Source organism: Squalius cephalus (assembly GCF_949319135.1).
Source record: "Squalius cephalus genome assembly, chromosome: 11".
In the NCBI taxonomy this organism is placed as follows: domain Eukaryota; kingdom Metazoa; phylum Chordata; class Actinopteri; order Cypriniformes; family Leuciscidae; genus Squalius; species Squalius cephalus.
Genome location: NC_137132.1, coordinates 2,660,856 through 2,686,149, shown reverse-complemented (window position 1 = coordinate 2,686,149; position 25,294 = coordinate 2,660,856). Strand labels below are relative to the sequence as shown.

Below are 25,294 nucleotides of genomic sequence, written 5' to 3'. Positions count from 1 at the left end.
GGTGTTTTTAGCCTTTAAGTCGTTTATGGATTAATTGCCCATTGAGGTGCAAGAGAAGACTTGGGATTTTTTGTATTTTTGATATTTCATCACGTTTGATACGTTTGTTTGTTTTCTTTCAAGAATTGATAGTTTTCCCTCTATTCATGCATGCTCTGTGAGTTACCTGAACTTTTTAAGTAACTACTGGTTTATTAAAGTTGCAAACCAAGTTTGTTATAGTGTGTCATTGTTCTCTACAGGTTGAGTAAGTGTGGTGTCACAGATCAAGGTTGTCCTGCTCTGGCTTCAGCTCTGAGATCAAACCCCTCATACCTGAGAGAACTGAATCTGAATTGGAATAAACTAAGAGACTCAGGAGTGAAGCTGCTCTCTGGTGTACTGGAGAATCCTCACTGTAAATTAGAGATTTTGAGGTAAGATCATCTCTCTGACAGTCACATGCTCTGGGGCTCAGAGAGATATGTTTTTAGATAGTTCATATTGAGACCATATCAGAGTGTTTTGGAATGTAATTAACATATAATATTTTTTCATGAATGACATTCAACATTATCACAGTTAATGTGTTTGATAGCTGAAGCTAAAGCTGATTACTTTCATTTCCACTCTCATCACATCACATCTGTGGAAAAAGCTATATTAGTGCAGGGTTGCACTGGCCCACTTAGATTGACATCTGGTCCACCCAATCAAATGAGACACAAAATAATACAATTTATTGAACAATTATTTGAGTTTGAAAGGTGTGCTTTAAGTTTATTAACATTTATAATTTATTGTCAAGACATTTGATTTAGTTGATTATAGCTAATATGGTGATGGTGAATGAGATGTTAAATGTTAGTTTAAATAATAATTTTGTTTCAATTAATGCATATTTGTTTTGTTTCAATCTACCTTTTATGATTATCAACCTACTGCAACTACAGTACTACTGCTTCCACTATTACTTCTGCCAATACCTCTGCAAACAGAAGTAAATGAAAACAGTAAAGCTCAATGAGTTGTACTCTTGCATCCTTCAAATTTTAAATGCCATTTGAAGTTTGGGCAGATCTGAAACAAAAATCTGGAAATCTTGACAGTTGCCAATGTCATAGTTTGATAAAAAGTTTTGATCCACTTCAAATGTTGACTACAGTAGATGATCACAAAGCAATCTAGATAATCCCGGAACACCTCATTCATGAATCCTTGGAAAATGGAAGGTGACTCAAATATAAAATAGTAGAACCAACCTTAGAGAAGAAATCAATATACTAAAGAAAACAGGTAGGTTTTTAATAGAGACTTGAAGACAGACAGGGTAGGTGCCGTTCTAATCTCTAGAGGCAGATGTTCCAGAGTCATGGCCCTGCCACTGCAAATGCACGCTCCCCTCTACGCTTGAGTCTAAAGCGAGGGACTACCAGCAGAGCCTGGTCGTTGGATCTTAGGCTTCTGGAAGGAGGGTAGGAATGAACAAGTTAGTTCTTGTGTTCTTGTTGAAGGCATGATAGTCAATACAAGGCCTCAAGACTGTCCTTTTTTGCCATGAAGAAGAAACTGGAAGCGGCAGGGGATGTAGAATGGTTGATGTATGCCTCACGCAGTGCCTTTTCTACATACTCCTCTATGGCATTCTGCCCAGGAATGGATAGCGGGTAGATCCTACCCTTTGGTAACTTGGCCCCAGGCAGCAGCTCAATAGCACAGTCCCATGGTGCGATGAGGTGGTGATTTGCTGAACACATCCTGGAACACCCGACATTCAGTTGGAATCTCCACCTTGCAGTCTTGAACAGGGCTCCTGATGGTCGCCAGCATTGATGGCGAGTTGATCAATACAAGAGTAAGATTTTTTGGGTAGATGAAGACATAATTTAAAACATTCCATTCCCCAGGTAAGGATCTCTCCAGTATTTCAGTATATGTTTGGGTCATTCACTTGAAGGCACAGGAAGATGTCGGCGGTAGATCCTTCCAGCACCAATGTGAAGAGTGATGGTTCCTTTTCCCAGCCACTTACCCATGATAGAGTGGTGAATGTTTAGGGCATCTTGAAGAGAAGGGAGCACTGAAGTAGGAAGCCAAAGTGTGAAAGCACATTTGACATTTAGCAGCTGATCATGTGATGCACTGAATGTTCTAATCACACTGGTGTGAAAATACGCATCAAAATGTATATGGGCTACTGAGTGAAAAGTGTCATTGTTCTCTACAGGTTGAGTGAGTGTGGTGTCACAGATGAAAGTTGTGCTGCTCTGGCTTCAGCTCTGAGATCAAACCCCTCACACCTGAGACAACTGAATCTGTCTGAGAATAAACTAGGAGACACAGGAGTGAAGCTGCTCTCTACTGGACTGGTGAATCCTCACTGTAAACTGGAGACACTGGGGTAAGATCATACGTGGGGTAACATTTAACACTCTTTACTTTAAACACACTAAATCTCAGCACAGTGAAAAATATTCATATTCATTCATATAATTTTATTTTGTACATTTTATTTTTCCTGCCTTGCCCTGCCCTGCCCCACCCACTCCCTCCTTTCTTCTCATAGCCACCTACACCCATTTAAGACGATTTTTAAGAACGATTGTGAGGTAGACCTGAGCTAAAAGATTAACCTCTTCTGTTACAATTTGTCTATAGTTTTATGTGATATAAAGTTTTAATTTGTTAGAAGTTTTTAAATAATCTTTCTATTTCACATAGAAACATAATCTCTTAGAATAACAGTCAAACTCACTGGCATATTGAAACAATTGTTTAAAAAAATGTTTAAAACAATCTACCATGGTGATTTGAGCATTTTTTATTGCTTTCTCTTTGATAATAAAGTCTCTGTCGATCTGAGAGTGTGAAGACTGTGTCATTGTTCTCTACAGGTTGAGGGATTGTGGTGTCACAGATGAAGGTTGTGCTTCTCTGGCATCAGCTCTGAGATCAAACCTCTCACACCTGAAAGAACTGGATCTGAATTGGAATAAACTAGGAGACTCAGGAGTGAAGCTACTCTCTTCTGGACTGGAGAATCCTGAATGTAAACTGGAGAGTCTAGGGTAAGATCTTACGTGACACATTCACATTCATTTATTCATAAAGTAACATCACGATGGAATAGGGGAATCAAACTATTATTACATTCATTACAATAAAACAATTGGTAGTTGACAAGACTACAATTTGTTAATTTAGTTCACCTCTGTTTGAAAGTGTAAGTGTAACCGGGTGGTAAATACCCTTATAGTTTGTTTCTCTCCTTGCACTGTTAAACATTAAGCGTAGCTTCAGTTCTGGCAGGTCACGTTAGTCAAGCTCGCATCAGCTGACTCTCAGCTGATACATGTCTACCTATAGGAATACGAGGCCTATCACTGTATACATACAGTGGGTACGGAATGTATTCAGACCCCCTTAAATTTTTCACTCTTTGTTATATTGCAGCCATTTGCTAAAATCATTTAAGTTCATTTTTTTCCTCATTATTGTACACACAGCACCCCATATTGACAGAAAAACACAGAATTGTTGACATTTTTGCAAATTTATTAAAAAAGAAAAACTGAAATATCACATGGTCCTAAGTATTCAGACCCTTTGCTGTGACACTCATATATTTAACTCAGGTGCTGTCCATTTCTTCTGATCATCCTTGAGATGGTTCTACACCTTCATTTGAGTCCAGCAGTGTTTGATTATACTGATTGGACTTGATTAGGAAAGCCAAACACCTGTCCATATAAGACCTTACAGCTCACAGTGCATGTCAGAGCAAATGAGAATCATGAGGTCAAAGGAACTGCTTGAAGAGCTCAGAGACAGAATTGTGGCAAGGCACAGATCTGGCCAAGGTTACAAAAAAATTTCTGCTGCTATCGGGGGAGAAGAGCCTTGGTGACCCCCAATTTCCACCAGATGCGTAACGGCTGCGGAACGGCTCCGCTGCGTGACAGCTCCGTGTTCCGTCATCCGTCAATACCCACCAGGTCCGGATTTGTTGCGGAACGGCTGCGTCCATGACTGTCAGCTGAAGTCACGAGGACCCACGAGATCTCGCTAATTCACGTATGATCGCGCGATATATAGTTTCTATAAACAGAACGTTATGAGGAATGGCATATTATGACTTTTTCAAGGTGTAGTGTAGGGAAATATGATCCGCCATGATCACGGTGTATTTTATTTAGAAAATTAACCGGATCTTTTATTTTGTTTTGGTTTGTTCTGTTTTTTTGCTCGACTTCCTGTCCTGCGCATTCTGCCCTGTAGTGCTGCGGAGCTCTCCGGCATCCGGCAAAAATAGAAGCTCTGCGTATCTGCTCCGGAGGGCTGCGGATCGCCGGAGTCGGAACGCAGCTGTACCGCATTCAGTGGAAATACACTCATTGACTTTAATGGAAACCTATTGCCTCCGCCGCCGTGCCGGAGCCGCAACGCAGCCGTAACGCAGCCGGTGGAAATTGGGGGTGAGAGAGGTAAAGAAGAACCCAAAGATCACTGTGGCTGAGCTCCAGAGATGCAGTCGGGAGATGGGAGAAAGTTGTAGTAAGTCAACCATCACTGCAGCCATCCACCAGTCGGGGCTTTATGGCAGAGTGGCCAGACGGAAGCCTCTCCTCAGTGCAAGACACATGGAATTTGCTAAAAAACACCTGAAGGACTCCAAGATGGTGATAAATAAGATTCTCTGGTCCAAGATAGAACTTTTTGGCATTAATTCTAAGCGGTATGTGTGGAGAAAACCAGGCACTGCTCATCACCTATCCAATACAGTCTCAACAGTGAAGCATGGTGGTGGCAGCATCATGCTGTGGGGGTGTTTTTCAGCTGCAGGGACAGGACGACTGGTTGCAATCGAGGGAAAGATGAATGCGGCAAAGTACAGGGATATCCTGGACGAAAACCTTCTCCAGAGTGCTCTGGACCTCAGACTAGGCCGAAGGTTCACCTTCCAACAAGACAATGACCCTAAGCACACAGCTAAAATAATGAAGGAGTGGCTTCACAACAACTCCATGACTGTTCTTGAATGGCCCAGCCAGAGCCCTGACTTAAACCCAATTAAGCATCTCTGGAGAGACCTGAAAATGGCTGTCCACCAACGTTTACCATCCAACCTGACAGAACTGGAGAGGATCTGCAAGGAGGATACCCAAATCCAGGTGTGAAACACTTGTTGCATCTTTCCCAAAAAGACTCATGGCTGTATTAGATCAAAAGGGTGCTTCTACTAAATACTGAGCAAAGGGTCTGAATACTTAGGACCATGTGATATTTCAGTTTTTCTTTTTTAATAAATTTGCAAAAATGTCAACAATTCTATGTTTTTCTGTCAATATGGGGTGCTGTGTGTACAATAATGAGGAAAAAAATGAACTTAAATGATTTTAGCAAATGGCTGCAATATAACAAAGAGTGAAAAATTTAAGGGGGTCTGAATACTTTCCGTACCCACTGTATATAAGCTCCTTCAGTATTATCAGCAGCTATCACATTTTGTTCTGTGAGATTTTAGTATTTTAGTTAGTGTTGTCAATCGATAAAAAAATTAACTTGATTAATTAAAAAAAATTTCTGTGATTAATCGCGAGGAGGAGGTTTAATTGTATCACCAGCTCTGTGAATGTTATGTTTATCCAAAATTTGTTTTACTTCTTCCTCTTTTCCATTTTTTTTTCTAAAACGTAAATCCCGGCTATTTCTTGTCAATTAAGTTGAGAGACAACATTTGAGAATTCATTTTTAAAATATAAAACTCTCCTAATGTGTTCCTGGTGGGAAATCTAAATCTAAATAGTATTTTTCTGTATTTTAAATAGTATTTTTCTAAATAGTATTTTCTAAATCTAAATAGTATTTCTTTTTTAGATACTTTAATAGTATCTAAATCTAATAGTCTTTTTCAAGTGTTCAATCTCTCTTTTGAGTGGAGGTGATTGATCTATAAATGACTGAACACATGAGCTGCTCCTCGGTAAGGTGTTACTATCAACATTTAACACTCTTTACTTTGATACATGAAGAACAAGATCAATTTATCCTTAATGACCATCACATCCATCTTTTTATTTTTATTTTTATTTTTTACTTCAAACTAAATTCAAGAACTAACTGGTGTGATGTCATTTAGATCAAAATCAGGCCAACATTTTTTTTCAGGAGTTTGAAACAGCTCAGCAAAAAAGTTAATTTTAGTGAAAAGCTGCTGCTTTTAAACAATCTATTGTATAAAGTGGTATATAAATAAACATGACTTTACTGGAGTGCTGAATTGCAGAGCTTGTTCAAACATATCCACATCGCTATGATCAGATCCTTTCTTAACTGCTGTTTTCTCACCACAATACATTTTTTTTATTGAGAGGAAAGCGTGCAGCATGTATTAACATATTCATCTAAATGTTGCTCTCATTAGTTTGGCAGTATTGGGATATTCACTAACTGCATATTGCTGCTTACGTATTTTGAACTTTTTTTTTAGAACGAAAATAACTTAAGTTAATTATAAAAATAAAGTGTTACCAAACTCACATTGAACATGGTTATTGGTGCTTATGTTTTTGATTTCTTTTAATGAAGTCTCTGTTGATCTGGTTTTGTGTGTCTGATCTGAGAGAGTGAAGAGTGTGTAATTGTTTTCTACAGTTTGACTGAGTGTGGTGTCACAGATGAAGGTTGTGCTGCTCTGGCTTCAGCTCTGAGATCAAATCCCTCACACCTGAGAGAACTGAGTCTTTCTGATAATAAACTAGGAGACTCAGGAGTGAAGCTGTTCTCTGCTGGACTGGGGAATCCTCACTGTAAACTTGACGAACTGTGGTAAGATCATCTCTACCATAAAGACTCTAAAGGGGGTCGCACATCAGAAGAGAAGCACCGCGCCGTGTCTAGGACAACTCGAGGTTTCGCACACTGACGCACACATTGTCAGTTTATGGCCAGCAATTTATTATGTTTAAGGACATTATGAAATTAAGATAATGCCTGTACTATAATATGTACTGTACTGTACTGTACAATTAAACACTATCGTTGCTGAGTCAGCAGTCTGAACACGATACTTCAGGGCGTCCATTAACTGAATTAATTGAGAGTCTCACCTGAAAATTAGATAAAATCAGCAATTTTCATCCAAGCAGCTGATTTCTGTAAATTAATGTAAAACTAAACATATCTTGCAGCACAGGGGAAAGTCAGTATGTTCTTTTATGACGATTTGAGACAAATATAATGTAAATGTAATATAAAACTAGGTAAATGGCTCTCTGTGTAGCGTGGGATCATGGGAGTTGTCATCTTCACTTCTACAGATGATGGAAAGCAATCCAATGGGACTCGGGCAGAAATCATGTTCATGGATGAACTAATGTATTAAAGGTCCGATATTGTACACCTTTCTAGAGTTTTATTTTACGTTTTGAAGTCCTTAAGAATATATATTTGCAGTATAAGTACCAAAAACCATCTCAATATATTTTTACAGCTCCTTTCTCAGGAGCTCTGCTAAGAACAGGTTGATTTTGGCCTGTCTAATTAATCTTCATGAGCCTCTCTTCTGATTGGCCTGTTGTTTTCTGAGTGACGCACGGCTAGGCCAACCACAGGCAACAAGGGTCATGTATGCTGTAGCCCGCTGTGGCTTGGTTATGCTCACAAGTAAGTTAAATAAAACACCTGTAATGATGGACATTGCTGAGGGAAATGTTATCCGGCCTTATATGTTTGAGCGGACCAAACGCATTTACAAAGGATGTTTCAGAATGGTAATTAATGTTTTTTTTTTTTTTTTACTTTCAGCATTATTGTAAGAGTATTATAATTACCAATACATCAATGCTGCACACAGATTTAACGTTAATGCTAATTTAAACTGTCTGTAAACAAACTCAGTTTCCAACAGATATTCTATCAAAATTTGTGGCAACCATAGACTGTACAAAACAACACGCCAGCATCAACTTAGCAATATGTTAGTATTGCATATCCGTTTACAAACTACAATTTCAGATTATGCTGGCTCCGTAATGTAACATAAAATGTGTTAGAAGTTTACTTACTGGTTGCAAATTTGAAGTTGGACCCAACAATGTAGGGACTGCAGCATCTTTGATGAGTAGCTTCTTTGAAAAACCAGCATTGAACTGTGCCTGAGGGGCTGTTTACACCTGGCCACTTCATGCGTTTTATGTGATCGAATAGCTATCTGATCGTGAAAAGACCAGGTGTAAATGCCCTCTGAAACACATTTGAAATGGATTTAAATCCGATCACTCAAACCACTTCAGGAGGTGGTTTGGGCCGCATTCCAGACTAAACTGGACAAGTGTTAATGCATCTGATTGTGAAACCACATATGTAAATTTTACTCCTCTCAAAAATAAATATATGAGATTGTGTTATAGGCTATATGACATGTTATAGCCAGATATGACAGCGCTACTGCACTGCATCTATTTGTCAAACCAATGAGCAAACTATCGCAAATCAAAGTGAAAGTAAGTCGCAGACGCTTAACACCCAATCATCTTCATTAAAAGTAAAGAAACTAAATGACCTCACAAGTGATGTTGCCGCACTCTCTCCTATTGTGGTATTTGATTTTGAAATTAGCTGATGATCAATAAAATGCAGCTCATATCTGTTGCTTTCGGTGACGTGAACTCCATTAAATCTGCATATAGCGCGGGAATAGAAGATCGGATTTAAATCCGTTTTGCAAAAACACATTTATGTGACCATGAGTAAATGGAATCGTTTTGATAAATCAGATAGCTATCTGATCAGTAAAAACGCATGAAGTGACCAGGTGTAAACAGGCCTTGACGAAGCAGTCACTTGTGAAATGAATGTGCAGAACAGAAGGTTAAGGTCGAACAAAATATTGATGTGGTATTTCAGAATAAATGAACATCAGCCACTGGTCTCTTATATTAATATTGTTTGGAAGCATTTGCAATGATGTAGTTTCCTGACATCCATCGACTGAACAGCGTTTTCTCCACATGTTTCTGTGTTGTTGTTGCTCAGTAATGGCATGGACGCGATGTTGTCTGGGGTTGGGCAAAAGGAGTGAGGGACGGTGTGCAGTGCTCGGGGTGGTGACTGAAGGCGGAGACTGAGTAGTTCTGACGCCGAAGTCACAACAGCTCGTGAAAAGGCACAGCTACTTTATGCAGGCTGTGTGCATTTGTCTGTGGATTGACTGTTTTGAAACTTATATGGTAGTTACATAGCCCTTAGACCTCTGTTATCATGAAAAAAGCCAGGAAATTTCAGTTTTGACAATATGGTACATTTAAAGCTTTATTAATGTTACTGTGGTATGGGGCAGGGTGCAAACAAGAGCCGTGGGAGTGGAACGTGGCCGGTGGAGCAAATGCTAATGATATACACTTGCGCAACACACTGGTCTCGAGTCCCATGGAAGGACAACAGTGAAGGGCAAGTGAATAATATAATATTTAAAATTATATTTTTATCAAAAAACCTTACACACTGTGCCTTTAATTAACATAGAATGAACTCTCAACAAAATAACATGAGCACCTCAGAATGCTGGTGTAACAGCACAATCAATCACTGGTGTGCAGACACCACTGTCATAATATAATGTGTAAATATAATTACAGAGAAAAAATCATATATTATAGATTTATTAAACGAATGCTGAGTGAAAATAAACTAAATATAAATTCACACTATAATCATAGAATCTAAGGCCCCTTACGACCTCATACATTTAGTGGAGCTATGAATCGGATCAACAAACTGCATGCTCTTCAATGACCTTAAATAATCATTGAATTAGCATTTTAAACATGAGAAGACAGCGATAACTGAATCTTAAAGGTATAGTGGAGGATTTTTTTCTTCCGGGTGGATCATCTAGACTATTGGTCCTCCTAATTGTCAATCATTCTGGTGATATGTTTACGTAAGGCCGTTGTACGTGCTCGTCCCTAGGTAGTTTTCACTTTCTGCGCATGCGCACTTTCAGGTGTTTATGTGTGGTGAGGTACGGTTTAAGCCATTCATTGAAGCTCGCCATTTCACTGGGTCCTTTGAAAATGTCTGAGGGTCGCAAGAGAAAAAGTTTGTACGAGGTGTATGAGAAGAAGAGAAAGGACTCAGAAGAGAGAAACAAGACCAGAGTGTTTTTGGGAGATTGTTTCACACGATGGCGTGCGCTGAAAACATAGGTTGGGCTTCCCACTGATGCCTCAGTCGCTAAGTTTCTACTCGACAGGTAAAGTTTGGCATGCTATTTGGAGAAAAAGTGCAAATCTTCTTTTGGAAAGTAATCTTGTATGAGCGATACCGACAGCAACTTGTAAACAGAGCGTGCACGAGGAGAACCTCGCACACGTTTAATAGGTGTTCCCTCTCGGGAGCAGGTAGAGTGTTGCGCATGTGCATTTTTTCAAAAAGTGGAGAGGGCGGTTCTTATCTAAAATTTGGAAAGATCCTCCACTATACCTTTAATTGTATATCGGCAGGAAAGACATGATCAAGGCCTGATGCTAGACTTGAGCTCCGCTCGCCACATTAATGCTCTGCTACTAATGAGACTGGAAGAAACCCTAAAGCCTTCCATGAGTGCAATGTGTTGGAGCAAACCGACTACCAGATAAAGTAAGAAAATCATATTAACAGAAATCATGAAAAGCAAACCCCAGAGCGCCACCAGCTAAATGCATGAACACAAGTCACAATTCCCTGAAAGAAACATTGAGAATTCGCATTCCTACTGTTGAAGGACTCTCTCCGCCTAAGAGTGGGAACATCAGGATGAATCAGTAGAGAAGAATCAAATAATTCTTATAGATATCATTCAGCGTATAAAGATATCACTTATCTAATATCACTCTCTAAGAGTCACATGATCTGGTCATAAGACCATAAGCTTATACTTTATTGATGGGATAATGCAGGGAGTATAGTAAATGTATGTAGAAAAATGTATTTAGGGTGATATCGATGTGTTGCTAGGAGAGCTATAGATGTAATATCAATTATTCTTAATCACTAATATAAATCTGTAGTAGAATTTGATGTCAGAGTTTCAGTGTCTGAATATTGTGTTCAGGGAGCAAAAAGAAGAATAATATGACTTTTTTTTTTCTTATTGTCTCGCTCACATCTTCATTACAATGTTAGTTTGAATGTGATCATGAGAAAGTCCTTGTTGATCTGATCTGAGAGAATGAAGAATGTGTCATTGTTCTCTACAGGATGTGGAGTTGTGGTGTCACAGATGAAGGTTGTGCTGCTCTGGCTTCAGCTCTGAGATCAAACCCCTCACACCTGAGAGAACTGGTTCTGAATGGGAATAAACTAGGAGACCCAGGAGTGAAGCTACTCTCTGATCTGAAGGATGATCCACATTATAAACTGGAGATACTGATGTAAGAATTTAATTTTTGATCATATTTTAATTGTAAGTTCAAATGGCTGTTTTACTCCCTAGAAAAAAGAAAAGAAAATTATACCTGATTCAGTAACCATGTGTGTGTGAATATTTTCTCAGGGCTCTGCCCTGGAAGCTTTGTCTGTTGTGTCTTTGTTTAATGTTTCCATGTTTTTTTGGTGATTGAGGATATGGCTGTGTCTTTATTTATGTTGGCCATGTGCTTGCCTTGACTTGCCTCCAAGTTACCCTAGTTTTGTCTTTGTCTAGTCCTTGATTCACTAATTGTGATCACCAGGTTCTCATGTGCTTTCATCCCTTTATATTGTGCTTCCTTGCTTCATGTCTTTGCTTGTTGTGTTGCGTGTCATAGACTTGTCTGAAGTATTGCCTACTTATCCGGGTGTTATTGTCCGGAGTTTGTTCTGTAGTTATTTGTATCCTTGCATTGGCATTGTTATTTTAGCCTTTTAATTGATTTGTTATTTAGCCTGTGTCTATACCTATTTACACCTAGCCTTCTTTTGCTGTACTCCTGTTTTGCTAGAGCTATTTATTTTAGTTTTTGTTTAGTTCTTTCCCTTACATTCATATGTTTACTTTTTCAGTCATATAACTTTGGTGTTTTGTTCTTGTGTCTTGTTTCTCCCCTGTTGTGTTGTGTGTCTCTGTGTGTTTGAGTTCTGTCCTGCCCAGCCTGAGACACTGACTGCTGGTTCCCGGGCTGCTCAATCCTGTGCCATAGGGCCAGATTTACTAACAGCTATCGCCAGCGCAAACTCAATTTTGCCATTTAAAATCTACTTTCAGGATTTATTAAAGACACGCAGTGAAAAATTAGCGCTGAAAAGGCGTGGACACGATTATATTTGAGACGGACCTTATTTCAAATACATGTTTAGGAGTTTCCCTTTCAGGCGCAAAATTTATGGGAGAAGAGTATTTAAATAAATCACGCAAGGTGATTTACAAGGGTTTGTGCTCGTCAATGGGCTGGTGTTTGTGCCATTATTTACCGCCCAAAAAAAGCACGTCTTAAACCAGACGCTACCTGGTAGATTGCGTTGGTCATTATGGAAATTATCTGATTGCGTCTGTGTTCTTCAATTTGCGTGTCGTCAGTAGATCACACGCAGAAATAACATTAATGTTATTTTCAGCTTTTACTCTTTAACTGTCTCTATGTGTGTGATAATCTGAGATTTGGGTTGTTTGTTGTTAACTGACATTAAATTTGCATTTAAGTGTAATGATAACTTCTGCTGTTTCTGTATCAGATTGTGTGCGCGTTGTGTGAAAGTGAGCTTTCATGTCCTTTTGATTTTGTAAAGTGACTTTGAGCATCGGATAGAAGCTAAATTATCATGTTTGAGAATGAATTAATATATTTTATCTAGTTAGTGCAAAGTTTTCTTATGAAAAGATGTGACAGACTTGATGTCTCATACTGCATATGTGACTGTTTGTGTGTTTCTATTTTAGGACTTTCGATGACCTGATCTTCTTGTGATCATCTGATGGTGAATAAGGATCCACTACAGAGACTCACAGTCAACAGAATCAACAGAGACTGAAGATACAGTGACTTCACTGTTATAAATTAAGACTTCAGTTAGATTTCAACAATACTTTGGCAGACCTGATGAGGTGACAGTGAAACACCTTTTATTTCACTGCAGCAAATTACAGTTTCTCATTCATAGATTAACCATTTTATTTGTGTAAACACACAGTATACATTTAAAAAGGTTGGAGGTTTTGTTACAGAGAAAATATAGAGCCTGAATATGTGTGTTTGTGTTGTACCAGCAGAGGGAGACAAAGACTAATAAAAGGTTAATTTACTCACTCTCAAGCAATCCTAGGTGTATATGACTTTCTTCTTTTAGTCACTATAGCCACACTTAGTTCTGCACTGTGCATATTTACATCATTGTGCTTTAGATTTTGATTTGCTGTATCCTATTATAATAAATTTGTCTAATTTTTAATTGCCAAATCTAAGAATAGCTATCAGCACATCTTTGTGTAACACTACAGTAAAACTGTCATCATTTAATTTTGAGGATACTTATTACAAAACTATACAGGAAACTGAAAGTGCAGCACCTTTAGCTTGTACTGGCTGGATTGATAAACAATGAATATGAATATCATTTTATATGTCTGGTTCATTCATGTTTATTTTTTAATTATTTTAAAACACTTTAAATTAACATTATACATAAAAATACATACAGGTTTCATTTTTTCAGTATCAGAATTATCCTTGATGATCATATCGGATCTGTGCGGAAATAAACACACTGCATCTGTCCTGTTAAACACATTCCCTTATTATCCAGTCATAATATTTTTGCACATCACATATTTACATAATATTATTTAAATTTAGTTAATTTTGAACACACACATGCAAAACAAATATAAGTTGCATAATGCACCTTTAAATTATTATCATTTGCAGAATTTGCAGAGTGATGGGGTTTGCAGAGCTGTGGAGCTGCTGCATGGATCTCAACACACAAACCTTCTAAGAGTAACTCAGCGTTCAAAATATTTCTGTCTGATGCTCCAGTGGCCCACATTCATCTGCAGTGTGTTGAGTTTAGTGCTCGTGACTTGAAACCTGAATTTAATATGAACTGTTTAAGATGGTACAGATATACTGCTAGTATAGAATATTGCATTTGTTGCTAATTTCCATCTAGAGAAATTGTGCTTTAAATCAGTTATTATAGAGGCAGATGTGTTTAATTGGGTCTTTGAACACACTCACACACACACACACAGGTCAGTAATTAAAGTGCTTTGGTGTTACTGTAACAGCAGGGCAGCTGCTGAACTGCCTTGCCATTTTGTTGCAATCACACAAACACAGATACACTACAATCTATTTTACATAATACTGTGAAGAAGTGACCTTCTTCACCGCTGCAAGTGGCAGCACTGGCACACTCACACACACTCACCCCCAATTTCCACCAGATGCGTAACGGCTGTGGAACGGCTCCGCTGCGTGACAGCTCCGTGTTCCGTCGTCCGTCAATACCCACCAGGTCCGGATTTGTTGCGGAACGGCTGCGTCCATGACTGACAGCTGAAGTCACGAGGACCCACGAGATCTCGCTAATTCACGTATGATCGCGCGATATATAGTTTCTATAAACAGAACGTTATGAGGAATGGCATATTATGACGTTTTCAAGGTGTAGTGTAGGGAAATATGATCCGCCATGATCACGGTGTATTTTATTTAGAAAATTAACCGGATCTTTTATTTTGTTTTGGTTTGTTCTGTTTTTTTGCTCGACTTCCTGTCCTGCGCATTCTGCCCTGCAGTGCTGCGTAGCTCTCCGGCATCCGGCAAAAATAGAAGCTCTGCGTATCTGCTCCGGAGGGCTGCGGATCGCCGGAGTCGGAACGCAGCTGTACCGCATTCAGTGGAAATACACTCATTGACTTTAATGGAAACCTATTGACTCCGCCGCCGTGCCGGAGCCGTAACGCAGCCGGTGGAAATTGGGGGTCACACACACACACACACACACATACACGCATCAACCACACACACTTTTCTCACTTGTTGATGCCGCTATTGGAGAAGCGGTTGCACACGCGATTCCGATAGCACTTAGTCATTCATCCACATTCCACACTTCCCTTCTGTTATTTCTTCCGGACATATCATGCATTTTCATTATTTGTTTGTTTTATGTATTAAATCGTCTGTTATATGTTGGCGTAAACCGGTTGCTGGGAGCTGCGCCGGCAAACTCGAGCTCAGGTAGGGCGAGCGGCTATGCCGCGCTGGCGCAGTGGACCAGAACTGGGTGAAACCATGTGGTGTCTAAATGTGGGGTACCCAAGTTTAAAGATAAAAGACAAAACGTAATTTAAGTTATGGTTGTCTTGTTTATTATGTTATAATGTTTATTGAAATTAGTTAGGTATAAAGGTATAAAAAAGTTTGTTTGTTATAGCGTGGAGTTATTTGTCAATTTGAATGTGGAAGACATTGTCACCTTATGGCAAGTACCTGTTAATGGTGGTCCCCGAAAAAGGGGCGGAGTTTGGCCTTTAAAGGCAGGAGCCAGACTCCAGAACAGGACTTGTTTTACCAAGTCGAGCAACGGACTACTGCAAAATCGTGAGCTATTGTTATTTTGTATATTGTGGATACGTGGGAGTTTGAGTATATATTCGGCAAGTTTAATCTATTTTATTTTTGTTGTTTTGTTACTTTATTTTACAGGACGGTACACTTGTGTATATATATATATATATATATTATTTATATTTATATTTCACTGGATTATTCAACTTTGGGCACTTGTAAATAAATCCATCATACTCTTAAGAGTGCTACGGGTTGAGCCATCATTTTTATTATTTTTCCGGACTGTAACATGTCCGCAGTAGACTCGAGGTGACCCAGTTGGGCCTGCCAAGGGTCTACTGCATCACAATACTCATTAAGATATGGAGGATTCTCCAGCCCGTTCTGTTGTGAACTATCTAAATCAGGGTTTAGAGTAAGACAGGGGTTTTCAAAGTGTGGGGGGCGCCAGAGCATGCCAGGGGAGGCGTGGAGGGTGGTAAAAATTATAGCCTAATAATTAGTTTAAATTAATAAATTTAAAAAGTTAAATTGTTATTATTCTGAAAAAAAGGCCTTGTTTGCACTGCAGGTCTTGATGGCCAATTTACCGTCTGTTTACACATTCTTTCAACTGTATCCGATGTGTTTACACTTGCCATACTATCTGAAACATTGCGCATGCTTAAAGGGTTAAATGATCTTGCACAGATGGACGAACGCAAAATATTCTTGATGCTAGCTCTGCGATAAAGGCCTATGCAAAGTTTGCCAAACATCACCATGATTTTGAGGAAGACAAAAAGGGCCATCATTGCAGCCTGCGCATATGTGTGAGTTATTGTGTGCGAGAGAGATCTCAGGACTAGTGGGAGCATATTCTGTTTAAATATTGGCTTTAACGAGGAGCAGAGGGTGATAAATTTTAGGATGAGCTAGGGCTGGGCGATTTAAATCGTGATATTGTTATGCGCATCTCGTCAGTAAAGCCGGTTCCTTGATTAGTAGTAAATCGCCATCACCTGCTTTCAGATGGAGCGGCATTTACTACAAAGAGCCGTAGTTAACTGACAAGCTGAGCCATATCGCATTAAAATCGCTGGCGATACGTCCGCGATTTTAATGCGATATGGCTCAGCTTGTCAGTTAACTACGGTTCTTTGTAGTAAATGCCGCTCCATCTGAAAGCAGGTGATGGCGATTTACTACTAATCAAGGAACCGGCTTTATTGACGAGATGCGCATAACAATATCACGATTTAAATCGCCCAGCCCTAGGATGAGCAAGTCAACCTTTGATATGTTGTCAACGTTTGTCCACATTCCTCTCCTACGACGACACAACTTTTTGAAGGGCCATCCGTCCCTTTGCAGATGTGCGTCTGGGTTTGTGTATGTGTGCAGAGATGGGCAGTATTTTAATTAAATGTATTTCAAATATGTATTTAATTACTTGTGAGCATTCTGTCATTTGTATTTTCCTTAACAAAAATAAATCAAAAGTAATTTGTAATTAAATACTTTGAGAGACTGTAATTTTAAAATACTCAAAATACTTATTCATATATGTAATTTCAATCACCAAGCTTGATAGGACCATAGACATATAAAATACAAATAGGACTACCAAATAGTCACAGTTTGACTAGATGCAAGCACATCACGTAACACATCCTATTGACCCTTTTCACATTTCCGGGTTTTTCAGAAGTGGAAGTCGTCATTCTTGGGTAAACTTCTATAGTGGTGAATGAGAGACTGCATTAAATATATTTTTGTGTTCCCATTTGCTCAAATAGAAAAAAGAAAAATGCCACAACAGAGTGTTTTCACAACTTTCAAAAAGAGGTAAAAAAAAAAAGATTGATAACGGCAGTCAGAAGAGAGTAAGATGTCAACTTTACTGTCATGTGAGAAGCTCATTCTCGCTGTCTCGCAAATCTTCTGTTACAAGCGCATCTTCTGCACTAAACAATGATATTCTGATATTCTATACTCTTACGTGTATCTAACTCCACAGTTACTCTTGCACTTCAAAATAGTACTTATAAGTAAATTTTGTATTTTCAAATTACTTGTATTTTACATTTTTTTGAACTTTTTAAAAAATATTAAAAGAATGGACAAACAAAGTGAACAAACTGAAGAATTAATTTCAAATGGAAATTAGGAATACTGAAGAGCTAAAAACAACTGATAACAATAAAAATAACAAATGAAAAATGAAAAGAACAAACAAAAGGTCAGCATTAATTGGTTTACATACAGCATTAATTTAGGTGAAAGTTTGGATGTTTTGCATCATTATTATGATCTTTTATGTGTCACAATGAAACAAAATCCTCTTTTAATCACAGTCACTGAACTTCAGAAACACAGTGACTTTACTTTAAAACACAAGCAGTGAGTTTATAAACTTACTCTGCACAAGAACACAAACAGATGAAATCTATAACAGGTGAAATCACAAACAGAGAATCTCTATTGGTCTTACACACATACAGAAATATCTACGCTGCACACATACATTCTCAGTGTGTTTAGTGCTGGTAATTACCTTTAAAGTTTGTTGCCCATAAATCAACTGTGAATTGTTGTGCAAGATTCTGGCTCCTTCATTTGTTGATGAAATATTTCTCAATCCTGTAGAACTGCAGCACAAGAGCAACACCAGATACATCATGCAGACATTAGATTGGATTATCTTTATATAAAGGCCTGTGGAATGAGCTGCATTTACATGTTTACAGGTACAGCGTCACTCGCCTGCAGTGCAAACACAGGGAACCTTCTTAGAACTTAAGCTAACATTCTGGAAAGGTTCTTTTAAAGTTGTGAACAAACATTCAACTGGAAGAATGTTTGTTCAGAGTTATGGTCTTTAATAATGTTCTCAAAACATTAGCACAAAATCATTATTTAAAGCGTTCATGGAACCTTTTTTTTTTCTGAAGCATTTTAGTTAGACATTCATTTAACATCTTTTGAATGTAACTAGTTACAGAATTTTCAGAGAACATTCAAAAGTAACATTTCTATAATGTTTCCAAAACAATAAAATGGAATGTTCTCTTAACGTTCGTTTAACTAAAAAAGACTTATAAGATGTTTTGAATCATCCGGGAATTTCGTTTTCATAACTTAATGGGATAATTCCCTAAACTTTCTTAGAAAATATTTCTGTAAGCTGGACCTTTGTTTACACATCTAAAAAATCCACCAACAATGATTTACCAACAATTACCAACAATGCTTTCCACTTCAGCTCTAAGACTTATTTTTGAGAGTACACTTAAAATTCCCTCATTAGGACTAATTGTTGTTTATAGACTCATTTTAAGGCCTTTGATTCATCATGCATTCAGTCACAAGATTACAGCAAAAACCTGAGACACACCGGGAAATGCATAAATCTATAGCTGTAATCTTGATTATTATACAAGTAACTACACAGTCCTCCTCATACACACGCACGCACACACACACACACACACACACACACACACACACACACACACACACACACACACACACACACACACACACACACATTAGTGAGGACATTGCATAGACTTCCATTCAGATTAATGATGTTTTCTTTGGCCTAACCTGACCTCTGATCCCTAAACCTACCCATCACAGAAACGTGCATACCCTTGTGAAAAATATGTATATTTATTGTATTACAAATTGATTCCCTTTTCAAAAGTATATTGCAAATATACTAACACAGATGTGTACTAACTCTTGAAATATATAGAAAGTATATTAGCATCATGCTTTTACCAATTTTCACAATACAACTTTTAACACACTTTAAAATAATTGTAATTTAGTATATTTTCTAAAAATATATTTTAGAAAGATATAAGTTCTGTGTATTTCTTTAAAGTGTACTTATTTGAACATTACTTTAAAATATATTTTAGGTAAATTATATGCTCAAAATTGTCATTGAACAATGCACTGGAAAAATACATGATTTAATATCCTGAAGTTGTAGTATATTTAAAGTTTTGAGTATTTTCAATTCGAGTATTTTTTTAAAGTTGACTTCATGCATAGAATTTACTTCATTACTTTATTGGATATTTCTTTTAGAAAGTGTTCAAATGTATGACTAAAAAAAAAAATTTGTTAAAAGCCCATTTTTAAATATATGCAGTGTACAATTGGCAACTCTAATTGTGATTTAAGTGTAAATATATTTAATACGTTTACACTGGGAGAGAAAAATCATGTTACAATCGGACACACAAATCTATATTAAACCAACTGCACACTTAAAATACGGGTACACATCCAGAAAATATGAGTTGAGTGGTTGAATCTTATTGGAATTCAAATGTCTCTTCAACTGAGGGCTTGAGGCACAAGTTAACAGGACCCAATCCCTTCCCATAATGAAACAAAGAAGACTTTTGAATGATATGTACCTATATCAATAACCTTGTGTATTCTGTCCCTATGTGATAGCTCATTGTGATACGACACTTGGACATCAATTCAGCTGCTTTTTTAACGCAGTTCGAATCCCGTACTATGACTTTTATTGGCGTTTTTGTTTAACAAACTTTGGTTTGTTTTGTTAAACAAACTTTTGCCATTGCAAGTAGTGATGGGATGGTTGATATACCAGGGTTTCAATGCTCCAAAGCAGTTTTCACAGCACTTTTGCATCACACACTGTACCGATGCTTGTATCGAAATGACAATACTACGTGATTGATGACGTTTAAAGTTTCGAACTTCATGCAGTATCGGAAGGTCCGTTTTTTTTTTTTTTCTTCTTCAAACATTTAAAAAAAATCAAAAAAAAAAAAATCGAAAGGTCCGAACAGCGGGAACAGCGGGTCCGAAAATTGGCACTTCACGTCCTCATCTGATGCATAAAATGGGAAATGATTATGGAGGAGGCATTAAATATAATTTGCTTGTTATTTTGTCGTGTAAAAAGTAAATGTTAATATTATAGTGTAATTGTTCATTGCTTGTACATGTTTATATTATATCCTTTGTTAATTTTATAATAAAAACCCTTCATCTTTTTAAATGAATGAATTTGGGTTTCACTGCCAGTTTCTGGGCCACATATTTCCCGCAACTCTCAGCCGGATCTGTCTTTGGGCCAGACCTGTGCCACATAAAAAAAGGCACTTTTCAGTGTATGGAAAAGTGATGTTTTTGATGTAAATTGATGTAAAAACGGGAATCATTTTACAAGCTGTGGGCCACATCTGGGCCAGAGGAAATTGTCTGTGTCACACAATCCCTTATCGTCATAATATTGTGTGCATTATTAAATTATTTGCCTTGCAGTGCTCTAAATCTCCGGTCTTATCACAAACACCTGATATCAATTCACACACATACTCAGACACCCTATATAAAGAGACTCATATCTTCAAGTATATATTCATTCCCTTTTTGTATTTTTTGTGATATTCATTCTCCTGCTTTTTTGACTTTGGACTGGTTCTCTGAAGTGTTATTTGCCTGACCTCTGCCTGTTGGATTTTAGACTGTTTGGCTTGTGGTACTTTTAAGTAGGATGAAGGAAAAAGTATAATCAGAAATGGCAAGGAAATTGGAATGAATGTAAAACAGGAACACATTTTTATAATATAGGCTACACAACAGCGTGAGACAAAGTAAAATGACACAAAAATTTAAGCAGAAGATCAGATGCTTTTTAACAAGACTTGATGGGCCATAAAAAACTTCATATAATAGGAAAACACAGTACAGTATTATATGAACTATGCCAAGTAATGGAAACAATTGATCATGTGTTGTTATTCTGTTCTATGAACAGGAAAGAAATCAACTAAAAGAGAACTACAGAACATAGGATGTAAAGAATTTACAACCAGCAACATATTAAACACAAAAAAAGGGTCTGGTAAAACTACAGAGAGTTTTAAAATTCATTAAGAATAGTAGACTTAAGAACAGAATAGATATCATGATGTTGTACACCTCCTAGCCTGAAATCACTTCACACTCCAGCACAGAGGTGGCGCACCTGAAAAGCTGCGACCCGCCAATAATAAACACAAAGAAGAAGAAGATTTTGTGACGCAGTGAAGTTTGTTCGGGAAGTCGCCCTCCAGTGTTTATCACAGGCCGTGTGCGTCCACTCGAGAAAAGTGAGTTCAATATTATTCATTACATGTTTAAGATTGATTAGATATCTGTATATTATAATCTGTATATTATAAATAATCGAGTATTCTGGTCAGAAATCCGCTCGAGTGAAATTATGAGTCATGGATATCTTATTCCCGTGTCATTAGCAAATGAGTGAAACGTCTTAACGAAATGAGCGAGAGAGAACAGCAAATCAAACAATTAACCCCCCAAAAAACCACATAAAACCCCTCAAACATATTCTCTCTCTCTCTCTCTCTCTCTCTCTCTCTCTCTCTCTCTCTCTCTCTCTCTCTCTCTCTCTCTCTCTCTCTACAAATGGAAAGTGAAAGTAAGTTAACGTTAAGTTAGTTAACCTGTCGCCATTTTAATCAGATAAAAAATGAACACGAAACAGAAAAACAGATCATAAAAGTATTTTATAGAAACGTTTATGCAGGAATTTCAGTGTGTCTTTATGATGTTAAAGCTGGAGGATTTGAGAACCGTTATCTTGTAAAAGTTTGATCAAGGTGAGTGTTCATGTGTGGTGACTTCTTCATATTAATATTAATCTCTGGAGGACATTTTAAGTGCTTGTTTGTTTGATATAAAATATTTAATAACGGGTTTCTTTCACTTCAATGCTTCTTTTGTGTTTGGTGATGTCTGTGATTCTTCAGAAGTTTAACAGCACATGTGTAAACATGTAGGCTATGACTGAGCTTGAGTTAACACAGTCACATGATCCTTTTTCTCACACATTCCAGATATGTTCAGCTAAATTTATGAAGGAAATGATTAATGTTTTTTTAATTTTTTTATTCAGAGTCAGTGGAGGAGATCAAACTCATCAGATTCTCCTGCAGCTTCATCATGGCTGATTCACAAGGATCCAGAGATGGAGCTTTTTCTACAGGATGCAGGTACTTTCAACAAACACTGTTAAATATTGTATTACAGAAAAAGATTTTGCCCTTTTGCATTATTGGCTATAACCGGCCACATGCTAGTCAGACAGTCCACCATGAGCAATTGAAAAATCTTCAAGTGCAGGTCGCTATATATATATATATATATATATATATATATATATATATATATATATATATACTACCGGTCAAAAGTTTTAGATCGGTAAGATATATATATATATATATATATATATATATATATATATATATATATATATATATATATATATATATATACTACCGGTCAAAAGTTTTAGATCGGTAAGATTTATCATGTTTTTAAAAGAAGTCTCTTCTGCTCACCAAGGCTGCATTTATTTGATTAAAAATACAAACAAATACAGTAATATTGTGAAATATTATTACAATTTAAAACAGCTGTTTTCTATGTGAATATGCAGTAAAGTGTAATTTATTCCTGTGATCAAAGCTGAATTTTCAGCATCATTACTCCAGTCTTCAAGTGTCACATGATCCTTCAGAAATCAGTATAATATGATGATTTGATGGTCATGAAACATTCATTATTATTTTCAATGTTGAAAACAGTTGTGTACAATTTTTTTTTCAAAATTATTTGATGAATAGAAAGTTCAAAAGAACAACATTTATTTAAAATAGAATATTTTAGAAAAATTATAAATGTCTTTACTGTAACTTTTGATCAGTTTAACTCATCCTTGATGAATAAAAGTATTGATTTATTTTATTTATTTCCCCCAAAAATAAAATTAAAATTCTTACTGACTCCAAACTTTTGAACGATAGTGTTTAATGTTACAAAAGCTTTCCATTTCAGATAAATGCTGTTCTTTTGAACTTTCTATTCATCATAGCATCATGAAATAAAAATGTAAATAATTGTTTTCAACACTGATTATAATCATAAATGTTTATTGATCATCAACTCATCATATTATACTGATTTCTGAAGGATCATGTGACACTGAAGACTGGAGTAATGATGCTGAAAATTCAGCTTTGATCACAGGAATAAATTACACTTTACTATATATTCACATAGAAAACAGCTGATTTACATTATAATAATATTTCACAATATTACTGTTTTTGTTTGTATTTTTAATCAAATAAATGCAGCCTTTGTGAGCAGAAGATACTTCTTTTAAAAACATAAAAAATCTTACCGATCTAAAACTTTTGACCGGTAGTGTATATGCATAATTAGTTACTGGACAGACCCACTAATAACCTTTTTTTTTTTTTTTTTTTCCTTCTTTCATTCAGCTCTATATTTGGAGAGCCTCTTGCATTTAACAGGCAGACCTATGCTTGGTATGTTTTTAAAAAATGTGTGGGTTTGCGGCGCATGATCTCACACTTCGTCAAGGGAAATTAAGACTTAAAAATGCAATCACACACAAATGAGCTTTTTTACTACTTGTGAAATATTAATTTCTTTATATTTGCTATTAGGATTCAACTATGAATCCATAGTGTTTATTGAACTATGTTTGTAGGCCTATGTAAAATGCAGGACAAATTGCCCCAAATAAAAAAAAAAAATTATAAACTAATTTTATTTAAATATAACCAAAATAGCTCCGTGTCACAAAATTAATATATAACTCAGCAACAAGGATAAAGACGTTAAATTAGGTGATACCCCCAATTGGAAACACTGGTGTTACCCTTTTGGGTTGGGGGCATGTTTGTTTTGGTGATATTAACTTATTGCACCTTTTAAATGTAAGTTTAATCGTAAAATAATCATAAACGACAAAACAACAGGAGTGGCAGCGGCATATAAGCATAATAAAAACAGAAGCGTATAATGTCTCAGTCTCTCGGCATGCCCTGCTTCATACCACAGGAACATTAATAAAACTTTAATACATTACCTCATCTATGAACATGATTGCTTTCCACTGTTTAATCTGTGCCTTTGTTTTGTATATGGGATCTTTAGCGGCAAAACTTCAATAATGTGCCTTTATACTAACATGAAATATTAAATAAAAATATCATAAAGGTTCCTCAAAGTGCTTTTTGATGAAAGATGAATGTGTTTATATTAATATGGTTCCTATTATAAAGAATGAACACAATAATCTAAAGGATTAAACTGAATCTGTTCTCTGTTCCAGTTCAGTCCAGCAGAAGAGCTCAAACCCAGAGTCCAGCTGTGTGTCTATGAAGAGTAACCGCTCTATGGATGAGCCACGATATTTTAAGAGTGGAGACAAAAGGCCTTATAGCAGGTACTCAGAATAACATTTCTATAAAATATTTGCTTATAGTATTAGATTTTTGTATTAGAACATGTTTTTTTAAGAGGAGGTGCGGAGGAGGGCTGGGCGATATGACGATGTCAATAGATGGAGATTTGTCTACATAGTTTTTCTGTTTGTAAATGTATCCATGCAGCGCAGGACTGCTTAAACACCAATAGAGCAGCAAAGAAACACTGGATGAATGAGAAGAAAAAGCGGAACGTGTTTGAGTTATTAAAAGCACAATAAACTGCGACAGAGAACTGAATTCTGTACTGGCAGGAGGCTTTCTGTGGTGCACATCCAAAGTGCACACGTGCTGAATTCAGTTTGGCCGGACCGGTCAAATACACACATTTATGTGTCAAAATGAAATGATACATGTATAAGGTCTTAAAGTGACAGCAACCTCATACAAGCACGTCATTGTTTATCAAACAACAGAAAACAAAGAAAAATAAAA

The 25,294-nt window shown here is 37.0% G+C and overlaps 2 protein-coding genes across 7 annotated transcripts in view; both read left to right on the top strand.

The window, feature by feature from the left end:
* The window catches only part of LOC307167408 (NACHT, LRR and PYD domains-containing protein 3-like), a 147,815-nt gene extending 133,363 nt beyond the window's left edge, over positions 1–14,452 (top strand). Inside the window, exons 12-17 of the mRNA XM_079886483.1 lie at positions 243–416; positions 2,207–2,380; positions 2,874–3,047; positions 6,634–6,807; positions 11,220–11,393; positions 12,878–14,452. Of these exons, the coding sequence (XP_079742609.1) occupies positions 243–416; positions 2,207–2,380; positions 2,874–3,047; positions 6,634–6,807; positions 11,220–11,393; positions 12,878–12,905 (898 nt within the window). The 3' untranslated portion in view covers positions 12,906–14,452. The remainder of the gene's footprint in view (positions 1–242; positions 417–2,206; positions 2,381–2,873; positions 3,048–6,633; positions 6,808–11,219; positions 11,394–12,877) is intronic.
* The window catches only part of LOC307167413 (NACHT, LRR and PYD domains-containing protein 3-like), a 146,364-nt gene that overhangs the window by 94,700 nt on the left and 26,370 nt on the right, over positions 1–25,294 (top strand). The window contains exons 1-4 of one of the 6 annotated variants that reach the window (XM_079886494.1): positions 21,558–21,643; positions 22,453–22,549; positions 23,846–23,893; positions 24,706–24,819. In XM_079886494.1, coding sequence (XP_079742620.1) covers positions 22,500–22,549; positions 23,846–23,893; positions 24,706–24,819 — 212 coding nt within the window. In that variant the 5' untranslated portion in view covers positions 21,558–21,643; positions 22,453–22,499. Of the gene's footprint in view, positions 1–21,557; positions 21,644–22,452; positions 22,550–23,845; positions 23,894–24,705; positions 24,820–25,294 lie in introns of those variants that run through there. The other 5 variants (XM_079886495.1, XM_079886496.1, XM_079886497.1 and 2 more) reach the window with 5 other exon arrangements.